This window comes from Urocitellus parryii, chromosome 11 (genome assembly GCF_045843805.1).
Source record: "Urocitellus parryii isolate mUroPar1 chromosome 11, mUroPar1.hap1, whole genome shotgun sequence".
Lineage (NCBI taxonomy): Eukaryota > Metazoa > Chordata > Mammalia > Rodentia > Sciuridae > Urocitellus > Urocitellus parryii.
This window is the reverse complement of record NC_135541.1, coordinates 107925416-107937739: the sequence shown is the minus strand read 5'-3', so window position 1 is coordinate 107937739 and position 12324 is coordinate 107925416. Positions and strand designations below refer to the sequence as shown.

General features: G+C 46.4%; 1 protein-coding gene across 1 annotated transcript in view; it reads right to left on the bottom strand.

Annotated features, from left to right (window-relative positions):
- Vangl1 (VANGL planar cell polarity protein 1) overlaps positions 1-9972 on the bottom strand; it is a 48122-nt gene extending 38150 nt beyond the window's left edge. Inside the window, exons 1-2 of the mRNA XM_026394187.2 lie at positions 9870-9972; positions 826-1032 (exon numbers count right to left, since the gene is read on the bottom strand). Coding sequence (XP_026249972.2) covers positions 826-896 — 71 coding nt within the window. The 5' untranslated portion in view covers positions 897-1032; positions 9870-9972. The remainder of the gene's footprint in view (positions 1-825; positions 1033-9869) is intronic.
- Between the last annotated feature and the right edge of the window lie 2352 nt (positions 9973-12324).

Here is a 12324-nt window from a genome sequence, read left to right as displayed (position 1 = left end):
CTGGTTAGCAACCTCCAACTACAGTGCTAGTTTCAATGCTTTACATAAATTAAGATTAAATCTTGTTTAATCTTCTTAGAATGCTGTAAGGAGGGGATCGCTGTACCCATATCACAAATCAGGAGAACAGGGTAAATGGCAGCACTACAATTTCATCAGCTCTACTCTCAACCAGCACAGCGTCCACTATATATTAATTTATTTCTGCCATCATTCACTCATCCTCCACTCAGCAAGTACTCTGTGGGTCAGTAACACGCAGGCCCTGTGAATACCAGTGCAGACCTGCCGTCACTTTGTAGAGGAGGGAGAAACTGGCCCCATCACCCCGGACAGTGCTTTCAAAACCCAGGCTTTACTTGGAAGATTAGTCAAAGAGAAATAAGGGGCCTGGCCAATCACGCGGGTTTGCGTGTGAGCCTCATGGCAAGGCATCATGGACAATGAGTCAGCAGCCTGGGGTGACACCCACAGATCAGCACAAGTTTTTAAACTTTTCATTTGCATGATCGGTAAAGCTTTGGGAGAACTGACATCTAGAAGTACCTAGAAATGAAGAACATCCCCACTGCCGGGGAAACTTTAATTGAAAACCAATTGTGAGAAATTGAGGTCATCGACGGTAATGGTGGCTATAAAATGTAAATTGGTGGCATGGCGACTCCCAACACATGTCAACCGTGTTCAGCTTCTCATGCACCGGAGGACTGAATCTCCAGCATGAACAGCCCTGCAAGCAAGCGGTTTGAAAACTGAGTCTAGAAAGCTCCAGCAGCCTGCAGTTTTCCCCAAACAGAAAAGTGGAACATTTGACAGCTTACATACCCTTGTCTGTGAGATTTTTTTGAATGGCTTGAATAGTATGAATATCCAGAATATGTGGATTCGGTATCCATAGCAATGAACGGCTTCCTCTTGATGAAGGAGCAGGCGCTGTTTCTCCTTCAAGGCAGGTAAGTTCACCTACTGGTTCCTAAAGCCTCAAGGGGTCTGGGAACCAGAGGAGGAGCTTCTCTTCGCCAGGAACGAATTCTGGGAAAGAGGAAAGAAAGAGGGATCAATCTCCAAAGCCAATCTTCACGGGGCTGAAGGACAATGGACAATAGTCATCTCTTCCCAGGTGCCTAGGATGGGCGTCAATTGAACCAAATCCTATCCCAGCAGCAGGAAGATGGGTGGTGGGAGAGCCAGGGCAGTGGTCCATTTCCTGAGCACAGCCTCGCCCTCACTGGCTTTAGCTGCAGGAAGTGACTTCTCACACCAATGCTAGACAGAATGCCCAGCCCCCCACTGCCAGTTAGTTGAATAAATAAACAATACCTAGGGAAGGAGCTTTGGGGTCATAATCTCCAAATGTCAATTTAAAAACAAATTCTGTCTCTTAAATTCAAGAATCCAAACACATAAAAATTCACCTTAAAGAGCTAATTCTTAAAGAAGAATAATTATTCCCTGTCTCTAATACTAAAAAGCCAAAAACAATCTAAATGACCTTCCTCCCCCTCCCCCCAAAAAAAACAAAGGAATCAGTAAGGAAACTCATGGTTCATCTCACCAAAGAAATATCACATATCTGTACAAAGTGATAATGATAAAGAATGGAGACTTTTATGATGAATGACAAATTCACAAAGCAGGATACAGGATTGTAGATGCACACTGAGTCTAAACATTACAGTTACAATCACATAAAAGAGTTTATGTAAGAAAAAGAATTAAAGGGGGACATCAGAAAATGAAAGACCATGATTGATTGATGGCAGGCTCCTGGGTCCTTCCGCACACTTTCATTAGGTATTGCTTTGCAATAAAAATAAATTGGAAACATTTCCAAGTACATTCCTGAGTTCCCACTTGCTAAAGCTTTACTTCTAGGAAATTCTGTCTCTCCCAGCACCCCTCCAGAGCTGGACTCCGCCCAACAGGGCTCCTCCTTCCAGCGCCCCTGGAAGCTGAAACTGCAAACAGAGCCAGTGAGATAAGTGTGAAGAAAACACAAAGGAGTGGCAAATGCCATACCCCTACCCCTACTGGGAAGAGGCCCAGTCTCCCTGACCCAGCTAGCAACAAGTGTCTGAAGGGAATCCGGGCAGGTTGGGGCATGAATTGGGCCTGCATGTCACATCACCACACACCAACCCACTCCCCAGGGCTTCGAATACTGATGAGGATGAGACTGTCCTGACTAATTGTGCAAGGTCTGTCTGTTACCCAGGGTAAGCCTCCTCTACCCAGGGTATCCTGACTCATCATTTCACTTCTCCCTGGCTGTGAAGTCGAAGGCAAGCCCTGAGGAAGCCTAGGTTCGGGCCCAAGCTCAGCCACCATGTCTCACAACCTGGGATAAGCCACTAGCCTTCTTGAGCCTTGTTTTGCTAAACAGGGATAAATCAACTAGCCACCACCCTCACAGGGCTAACATGAAGACCCAAGCAGATACTGTAATATCCAGAGCTGGTTGCAACCCCGTACTTGACTCTCTTCCTAGCTACAAGACCTCAGTGAAATGATTAAACCTCTGAACTTGCAAATGGCAGGATGGCTGTAATGAGCCAATATGGCCAGGCATGGGGTGAATGAAAATTGGAGGCCATCAACACTCCCTTCAATGGTTCCAAACTCCAAGTTCTCCTTGTCCTCAGTGAGAAAAAAGCTTGGGAAGGAGCCGTGGGGGAAGAGCCTGCGTGGGAGGCTTCCCACCCTGAGGCTCACCTGCAGTCCACCACTTACTAACCAGTTTTGCACTTGAGCTTAACCTTGGAGCCATAGGTTTCCCACACCAGACCCCCTTTGGCGGGGTGGGGGTAACTGTAAAGATTAAATGTGAAATACAACAGGCATTTAAGAGAATGTTAGTTTGGCTCCTGGACTAACATCCACCTTTCTGGGAACTTCAAGAGCACCTCTTTCTCTCCCTGCTCCATCTCCTACCATTATCACTAGGCATTCCAGGGAGCTCTGAGCATCTTACAGTCTGACTTCCTTTCTGCTCCAGGTTTTGGTGCTTTTTCACCAGCTTCATACATGACAGACACCAGCCTTGGGAGATACAGCCAATATGTGCAGCCTGGAATGAACTGAGTCTCTTTTCCCGAGAGCCCACGGCCCATTCCCTGTTGACCTGCATGTGCCAAGGTTTGGATCCTTTATTCAGAAAACTGACCACCCTTTTTCAGATTCATAATTAACCGGGCATAACTCCTACACTCGTTTCTGCCTTTCAAACCATAATCCTTAATTCCTTGTTCTACCCTAATATCGAATGTTTCCTTGCTAAATGCTGAGGGGTATCTAAGAGGCAGGCAGCCCAGGCTCTGCACACCAGTCACGGAGACATGATCCTGTCTCCATGCTTCCCAACCGTGACACCACAGGTTAGATGTGGACCTCTCTGAGCTTTCAAAGTTCCACCCATCCACCAAGGTCCCCAAATAAAATGAGGTTTATTTAATACTCTCTTTCAAGGGCCGTTGGTAAGGATTAAATGGTGGGGAGCCTCCAGCTCAGAGAACCCAAGTTTCATTCCCTTCCTCCGCTCTGCCAAAGGTCATCATTCTTTATTCTCGTTAAAACCTTGACTATCCATTAGGGCAACTTCAGGCACGCCTCTCAAAGGCAATCACAGCCCCCAAGTGCCCTCTGGGGAAAGGCTTTTCCTAACTCTACCAACCCCCATGCCCAGTTTCTCTCCCACGCTTCCTGACCATACTTGCCCAAGGGGGATCTGTACATGCTGTCGCTCCCTGGTCACCACCAAATCCTCCATCCTCCCCTCTCCAGGGAAGCAACTCACTGGAGCTGCCCAGAGACTGTTGTGAGCCGAATCCAAAGATCAAACCTTGTGCTCCTTCTCCAAGTCCTTCTTACCCAGGTGATCCATTTATTCACCTCTATATTGAAAGAGTAGCCATGAGAGAATACTCTCAGCAAGGATAGGGGTATAGCAATGACAGAGGCACACTGCTGTCCTTTGGGACTCTGCTGCTGGCTGTCTTCCGATTCAATGGCACTTGTACCTCTACTACCTCTCCAAACGGTCCTCCCTTCTCCCATGAGGTCATCCCTTGACCCTCAAAACATGCACCATTCTTCTTCTCCATCTGTGAATTTACTATGGTACAGGCTCCTTGGAGGCTGTGCCATACTTTGATCATATAGGTCCCCAACAAATAATGCCTGAAGGACAAAGCCCAGATGAATATTTCCTGCTTGGATATTTCTTGTTCCATCTGGGATTATCACCACCCACTACTGCTCTCTCAAGTCTTGGCCTAATCTTTCTAATTTCCTCTGCTGCAGTGATACCATCATCCTATTCATCTTCCCTTTATCCCACACCTCCGACCACTGTTAAGCTCTGCTGGTCCGGGGTCCTGCCCTCATGCTGCTGGTTCGCAGCAACACTACGCCAACCTTAGCAAGACCTCTGGGTTTCCTCAGCTAATCCAGTCAGTGAGGAGCCTGGCTCTTCTTCTAAGTCAGACTGTTAAGACTGTGGTTACCAATTCTTGTTCTAAGATCTGAGTGAGGATTAAGGAGAAGCAACAGGTAACAAACTAATAAAATCCACAGTGCACTCATTTTAAAAGAGGGTTTGAGCTCAGGTTAAGAGCTTCGATCCAGTTTAAAAAAAAAAAAAAAGAAGAAGAAGCGTATCCTAAAGCTGATCCCTGCAAAGACATATTTATGAGACAGTTCCCTGTATGCACCAGGAATTGACAGCACTCACACAAGGTTAGAAGGGACCCCTTATCAGGGAAGATTCTAAAGTATAAAAAGGAATCAGTTTCCCTGGGTAATAAGTTTACAGGCTGCTGCACCAGCCTGAATGCATGGAGTCATTCAAAGGAGAAAATTTGGACCCTAAAATCTGGAACTGCCTCCTTATCTTACCCCTCACATGACCTATTTTGTTTGGCCCAGACTGGGCAGCAGTCAGAGGCCAGAGTGACCTTTAAAATTACAATGCAGACATCACTCCCCTGTTTAAAACAACTCCATGGTCTCCCCCTAAATTTTGAATAAAATACAAAATCTTCCATTTGATCTGCAATGTCCTGCCCACCAGGTTCCTCTAAGGCACGGGCTCTTTCCAGCCTCCTGTCTTTGGCAGAATGCAGTGTATCTGCTGGTATTCACTTTTCACATGCCCAGTTTTTCCCAATTCTTCTGAATTTAAATACAGCTTTTTCCAAGGGGCCTCTCGGATCTTCCAATCTAAATCAGGCCCTTCCCAGCACCCAGCACTCTTCCTATCCCAATTTCCAACCTACTTTTGATTGTATGGTTATTCAGTGTCGGGCTCCTGTATGGATTATGAGCTTCACAGGGCAGGAACCACTTCCAGTACTCTCTCTCCAGTTCCTAGAATATAACCAGTATCCAATCAACCTTTGCTAAATGAATACTGGGTTCTGCAGCAGATCTCAGGACACAGAGGCATACATTCACTGTGGAAAAAAAAACCTTGCAGAAGTAGATACAGCAGTGGTGTCAGAACTACTGAGAGTTGTAGCCACACCACTGGCTCACACCAGAGTTCATATTCCAGATGCATCCTGACCCTCCTGTCACCCACCCCTTAGAAGCTACAGGCACTGCTTGGTAAGGGTGGAAGCCCACATCCGGACAGGAAGGGAACTCTTCAAGCTACAACGCATGCCAGCAAGAGGAACACCGTTTAGACAGGTGCACAGGGTGATTTTTTCTTAGTGGAAGTGCCTTGAATTCTGGAATTCCCAGGCAAAAAGGCCCAAAGGACCTCTTTCACCACCCTTTATTCAGAGCAAGTGAAGGTCAGTGGCCTCAAACAGAATCTTCCCCTAAAGTCATGTTCACTCACGTAAAATACACCTGACTTCTGACTTGAAAGAAAAACAGTGCTCAGAAAATCATGAGGGAAATAATAGGTTATGGTAATGACAGTGGTAAACATAAGCTAATCTTCATGAAAAGCAAATTATAAAAACATCAACAGCTTTGCCTAGAGCTATTAAGTAATTAAGGGGGCTTTGGTTGGGAGGGTAGAACATAAACTGTGCAAGAGGTACAGAGATGTACATGGAACTTCAAGAGTCAGCCTGCTCTCCCAGAGGTGGATGGGTTTCCAAGGGAAAGCATAAAGCACAGTTTATGTATCAACTGTGTTTATATATACTATGTGCATTACTTGGAATATTTTATTTTTACCACACATAGAATTCTAAGGGTTCACTCCATGATTTATTGTTTATATTTTGAAGTGAATATTTTGCTCCAAGCACACACTTTTAATTATATGATCCTCAAGGGGAAAATAACAATTTAAATAATTTTGCTTAGAGCCAACTTTTCCTCTACAGAAGACTAGCTTACGAGCCCAGGTTCTGGAGTTAGACCATGGCCATTCAAATCCTGGCTCAGGGTACTCTTTAGCTGGGTGATCTCAGAGCAAGCTACTTTTCCATTCCTCAGTTTCTCGACTGTGATAACAGAATTACATTTTTCACTTACCTTATAAGCTTACTGTGGGTATTAAATGAAATGATTCCAAAAAAAATCATTTATAACACTACCAAGCACAGGGTAAGCATAACCATCAACTATGATTATTCAGTAAAGTGAAATTCCTGGGTTAGGAAGAATACCTTTGGGTGGCATATGACTTAACATACCATTTTCATTGAATTTTTACGTGTATCGTTTTGGTTTGATTGTCCACTTTGAACAACTATTATTAACTGTGGCTAAGTAATTTAATAATTTCTACTCTGCCCCTTGCAAGCTTCCTCAGGTTGGAAGTGAATGTCAGAGACATTAGAGAACATGGTGTGGGTGTAGCTGGAGGACCACAAGGTTGAGTGGAAATTCAGAGAAGGATGACAAGAACTAGAAAACATTTTTCTGAACCTGTGTTCTATAAATCATAAAATACTGTCCAGGTCACCGGCATGAGGATCTACAGGGCCTATGACACTTGTGACATACCTAATAATCCTTTTATGGCAACAGAAGTCTTATAAATGAATGGTTCTGGGCCACTATTCACATGGAGAGAAAATATCAACCTCCTTTTACCTGTCTTGACAATGACTTCAACTCACCTTCCCAGAATAACTTTTCCTGGCTTAAATCATTAATTACTTCTGAAATGCCTTCAGCTGCTGCATATAGATTTCTAAGAGCTGTGAAAGGTAAATGCATTTGAGGCTCTACAATGGATATTTGTTTGTAAGCAACCCCCTACCCCTGCTAGACTTTTAAGCTTCAGAGGCAATAACAACAGAAAAAAGAAACACAATTTCATGAGAACTAGCTCTTCTGTGAGTTCTATGGCGCCAGGTCCAATGACAACTGTGCAATAGCTGGGACTCAGGAAAACTCGGGCAGGAACAGACAGTAGCAGAACATGCAGACTCCTTTTCAGCAGGTTTCACTGAGACCAAGACTGCTTGTAGAAACACAGCCTCGCAAGCAAGCCACCTATGAAGAATAACCGAGCACCATGCCCCAGTCTCCTGCCACATACAGCCATGCCCCCAGTTCACAGAGAGATGATGGCAATTATAGTCCAACAGCTTACATTTATCAAGTGCTTACTATATGTTAGACTCTCAGAAATTATTTGCATGCAGTATCTCACTTAATTTTCATAACAAGCCTTTAAGGGAGATAAAACATTAATTTCATGGCACAGTTAAGGAAACCAAGGTCACACACCTGATATGTGCTCCAACTAGGGCTTGAACTTTGGGAGACTAATTCCAGAACGTGTGTTCTTTGCTATGGAAAATTTATAGCAATGTAGCAATTACCAGATCTGTTTATTTACATAGAGGAGGGTAGGCAACAATCATAAATTGTTCCAAACCACATTATAACCTCACAAAGAATTTGCAATTTCAACTCCTATTCACAGCTTCAGTGTCCTAACTAAGCATTGCAAGGGTGTTAGTCGGGGGCGGGGTAGGGGGGTAGTTCAGTAGAAAAGAAATGAATCTCAAATAGTTCTAGTTCTTAAGGGTCCCAAACCCAAAGACAGAGACCTCCAACTAAAATCCAACCCGATGAAGGCCCATCAAAGCCAAGCAGCAGATGAAGTCTAGGGTAGCTAACAGGGTATGTGTATGTATTAGGAGGATAAAAGAGACGGTACTTTCCTCATTCAGCATTTATTAATTTTTCAATAGACAAGGATGACATTGGAATTGTTGCTTCATAAGGAAACTTTAAATTTCCTTTATGGTTTTTGCCTATTGCTCAACACATAAAACAATAAAATGCACTGTCTGGCATGCAGCCCTTGCAAATATGCCACTCTCAGAATTCTTCTCCTATTTTACTTACAAATTAAGTTGCAACCAAGTCAGGCTGCCAACACTGTAACAGTGCAAATTTCACACTGGGTGTTTTCACCAATCATATTAAGAGTCACCAACATTTGGAAGTGCTAAACGCTCACCGATAGGTGAAGGGTGTTATTTCTTTGAACTGCAGAATAGAACAGTTTCCTCCCAACAAATCAAAGCCCCAACCATATCACAGTGATTTAATTCAAAAAACTCTAATTAGTGGTTACATAAAATAGCTAATTATGTCTCCCTGGATTCAGACAGTTTCTGCCATCTCCCTTAAAGAGGCTGGGAGCTGTGTAATCAAACAACCCACCCACAGGAAAGAGAATGCTAATTAGCATTGTTGATTGGTGACACAAGTTGTAATATTTTTCAGCAACCCTGTAAAATTTATAAACATGTCAGTGAAAACACCAGATTCTCTACAGCTTGCTAGCTTTTGGAATAAGTCTTTAAGAATACATCCCTTTCTAACCACAGCCCCCTCAAAAAAGGGTTTTAACGAACTGCACGTACTAGCCACACAATCGTACCCCGCCCTAACACCACCCCATGAGCATGGCACGGAGCCCTTTCACGGCGTGGGCATTATACCTGGTTTGGAAGTGTAAAAGCTGAGCAACAGATTTCTTGGGCTGCAAGTCTCACCAGCTTCTCGCCAGCCGCCAGGCCGCGGCTCCGCCCCACTTCTACCTCCACCACCGACGCGTTTAAATTTTTATAAAGCTTCACACTTTTCTGGGCGCGTTGCTTGGGGCAGTTCAAAGGCTGCAAGAGGAAATGAGGTCCTGCCCGTGGCGAACATTACCCTAGCGCAGCGAGACTTCCCAGGGTAGGAACATCTCGGCAGAGACTGGCCGGCACGACTCTGCTCCACCCCGGCTTTTTTGAAAGTAAACTCCTACCTGCCTGTTGCGCTCTCCGATGCGCCACCGGACGCGCCCCCCCAAGGCCTCCGGGCTGGCTCAATTTTGCAAGGGAGGTGTGAAACACAGGCCAGCTCTGTCCCGGTACCTGGCGATTGGCCAGGTGGCACCCGGGCGCTGGCGATTGCACGAGTCCAGTCCAGTAGCCGGGTGGGAACCCCGGTGCGCGCCCGAATTCTGGGGAGCGCAGAGCCGCTGAGTCCCCACCCCTTTTGGCCCAGATAACTGCCCCCATCGATGCTCTGCACTCCCTAGCGGCCGGCACGCGCACCCAAGTGGCGCACCCCAAAGGCCAGTCAGGGGTAAAGGGGGGCGTCCAAGATACGCCCTGGAGTCGGGTGCAATGGAGAGCGCAGGGCAGGGGCGGGAAGGCGCCCCGTGCAGGGATGGGAGGAGTGGGGTCCCGGGAAGCACGATCCGGGAGCGGTCTGGAGGAAGCCAAGGGAGCCACCGGCCAGAGAAGAGAGGGCCGCGAACCGCGATCGGAGTCCGGCGGGGAGAGTGCGGGAGGAGGGCGCAGGGGCGCGCCGAGTCCGGACGGGGCATCTCCCCACCCGAGGTCCGCCCGTAGGCCGCCGCCTCGCCGCGCACGGCCTCCCCCGGGACTCACCTCCGCGCTGGCCGGCTGGGCTCAGCGGCCCGTGGTCTCGGCTCACAGCGGCCGCGTCCCTGCGGCCTGTGCTGGGCTCTTGTAGAGGCAGAGCCCCACCACCGCCGCCGCTGCACTGCTGCTTTCCGCTTCCTGTCCCGGCGCCGCCCCGCAGCCCCAGCCCAGCCCTGCAAGCCCAGCGCGGCCGCGAGCCAAGAGCTGCGAGCGCTGCGGGCCCCGCGGCGGGCCGGCCCACCTGCAGCGGGGGGCGGGGCCGACTGGAGCGCAGTCACACTCGCTAACACAGGGGCCCGGGGACGACACCCCCCCCTTACATACATTCACCTTCATGTACACACTCACACTCAAACACGGACAGACATCCAGCAACCCACTCTTTTGGGGAGTATACACTCACATGCATCACGAATACATGACCCAGGAGGGATTTACCCTCCACCCCAGGTCTCCAACAGGCTTGCACTCCCAAGCTCATGCACATACACAGATGCACGCATAATTAGAATTATGCACAAAATCCAAATCGTTGGCTTTCACATAAGGCCCACATATTCACAAGGCTCGGGAACTAACTTCCACCCCCCCAAGACACACTCTCAGTTACACATATTACAATAACTGACCCACAAATATTCATATACACCCAAGTCTCAATCCACATAGTATTCACACTGAAACGCACCAGTACCTCCAAGAAATGACTCCACAAATAAATAGCCATACATACTCACACTACTACAGGCTGTCACTACTCCTTCCCTAACAGAGCAGGCATTCCCCACTCCAAGTCTCCTAGAAATTGCTGAATGAGTACATTTCTGATGACAGGTAGTCCAAGGTTCTGTGCTGATTCAACCTCATATACTTTTTTTTCTGCACCTTTGTTTCCCTGTCTGAAAAATGACAAGGATGCTAATGTGGACCTTGCAGGATTGTGATGAGGTTTATCGAAAGTGGAAATGCCCAACAGGCGAGGAGCAGTGGGCAACTATTTTCGTGAATATTTGCATTCTTAGTTGCCTGGTGTTGTTAGGGTTAGGGATCCAGATTACGTATGTCAGATCTAGCTGGACCCAGAGTTGCTGCCATGACAAAATTTTCTAGTGGAGGCAGTGTATAATGAAGTGCTGAATTTGCAAGCGTTGTCTAGTTGTCTACAGGAGTATTGTGAACATTTGGGCTGTGAAACTCATCACATCCTGAACTGTCTTAGAGACCTTTAGCCCCAATCAACCCTTAATCCCCCAACACTTCTCTCTTATCCCCTCTTGCACTCATTTCTCCCTTATATATTACACATCCTAAGGGGAAACCCAGATGTTCAACTTTACTGATTTTCACCACTCCCAGGATCAGGATCCACTGCCCCCCTTGGTACCCCAGACCATTTGCACCCCCACACCTGACCTCTCTGGGCTCCTGAAGAAGATGCTGCAGACTCCAGTACAGCTAGATTCCCCCAGGTAAGACCAGTTGACTGTCCACCATGACTGGGTGTAAAACTGTGGAGCTTTGCCAAAAGTATCTGATTTTGACATTAAGAATCTTTAAAATTAAGCAGGTTTTTTTGTTTTGTTTTGTTTTACTCAAGTTGTGATGCTGCTGTAAAATAGAGTCCTCAGTGAATTTTCATGGAAAGTAATTTGAGTTTATTTCGGTTATTACCTCTAGGCACCATACAATGTTTTTGTGGGAAAGAAGTATAATCTCAAATTATTTTAAAATATTAAATTCACTTTTAAATACTATTTACTATTTGTTTTTATCCAACAATCTTGGATTTTAAAGTTGAGAAGGTTAGCACTGGAAAATTCTGGGGCACTGAGTGATATTGTTACCGCTGTTGACTGGTGAGGAGTCCTTGCTTCCGCCAATGCTGAAGTATAACACCAGAGATGCTGCCGAGGCAAGTGTAGAGTGGAAAGTAGAAGGTTTATTAAAGGACAGCAGAGAGGACTTCTCCCAGGAGGAAGGAGGGGACCCAAAAGGCGGAATGCGTGGAAGGGGGAGGTCTTCCCTTTTTTTATAGCTTAGGTCTTCTTTCAGCTTTCCCACACTCAGGTCTTTTGTTTCCCTTTATCTTTCAGCGATAGAATGCAGGTGGGAAGGTCCAAAAGGTGGGAGACAGCTAGGAGCTGTTTCATTAACAGTTCCTTAGAATGGGTTCTAAGGACCTTGGGAACATTAACATTTCAATTTCCCCAAGTGCTGCTCTGGTTTCCTGGACTCCATTCTCTATAACGGCCTCCATTTTCTTTATTTTACTCCATGTTAGACCTGATTTTCCTAACTACACTAACTACCTATCTTTGAATCTAGCTTCAGTATCACCTAGAGAAACTGCCTGTGGCAGTTTTCAGACATAGTTGGCTCTCCCCTAAAGGTGAGTCCTCCAACTTAGGCTAAATCAATAATAAAGGTAATATTGTGGGCACCGTCTGCCACTCCTTTGTCT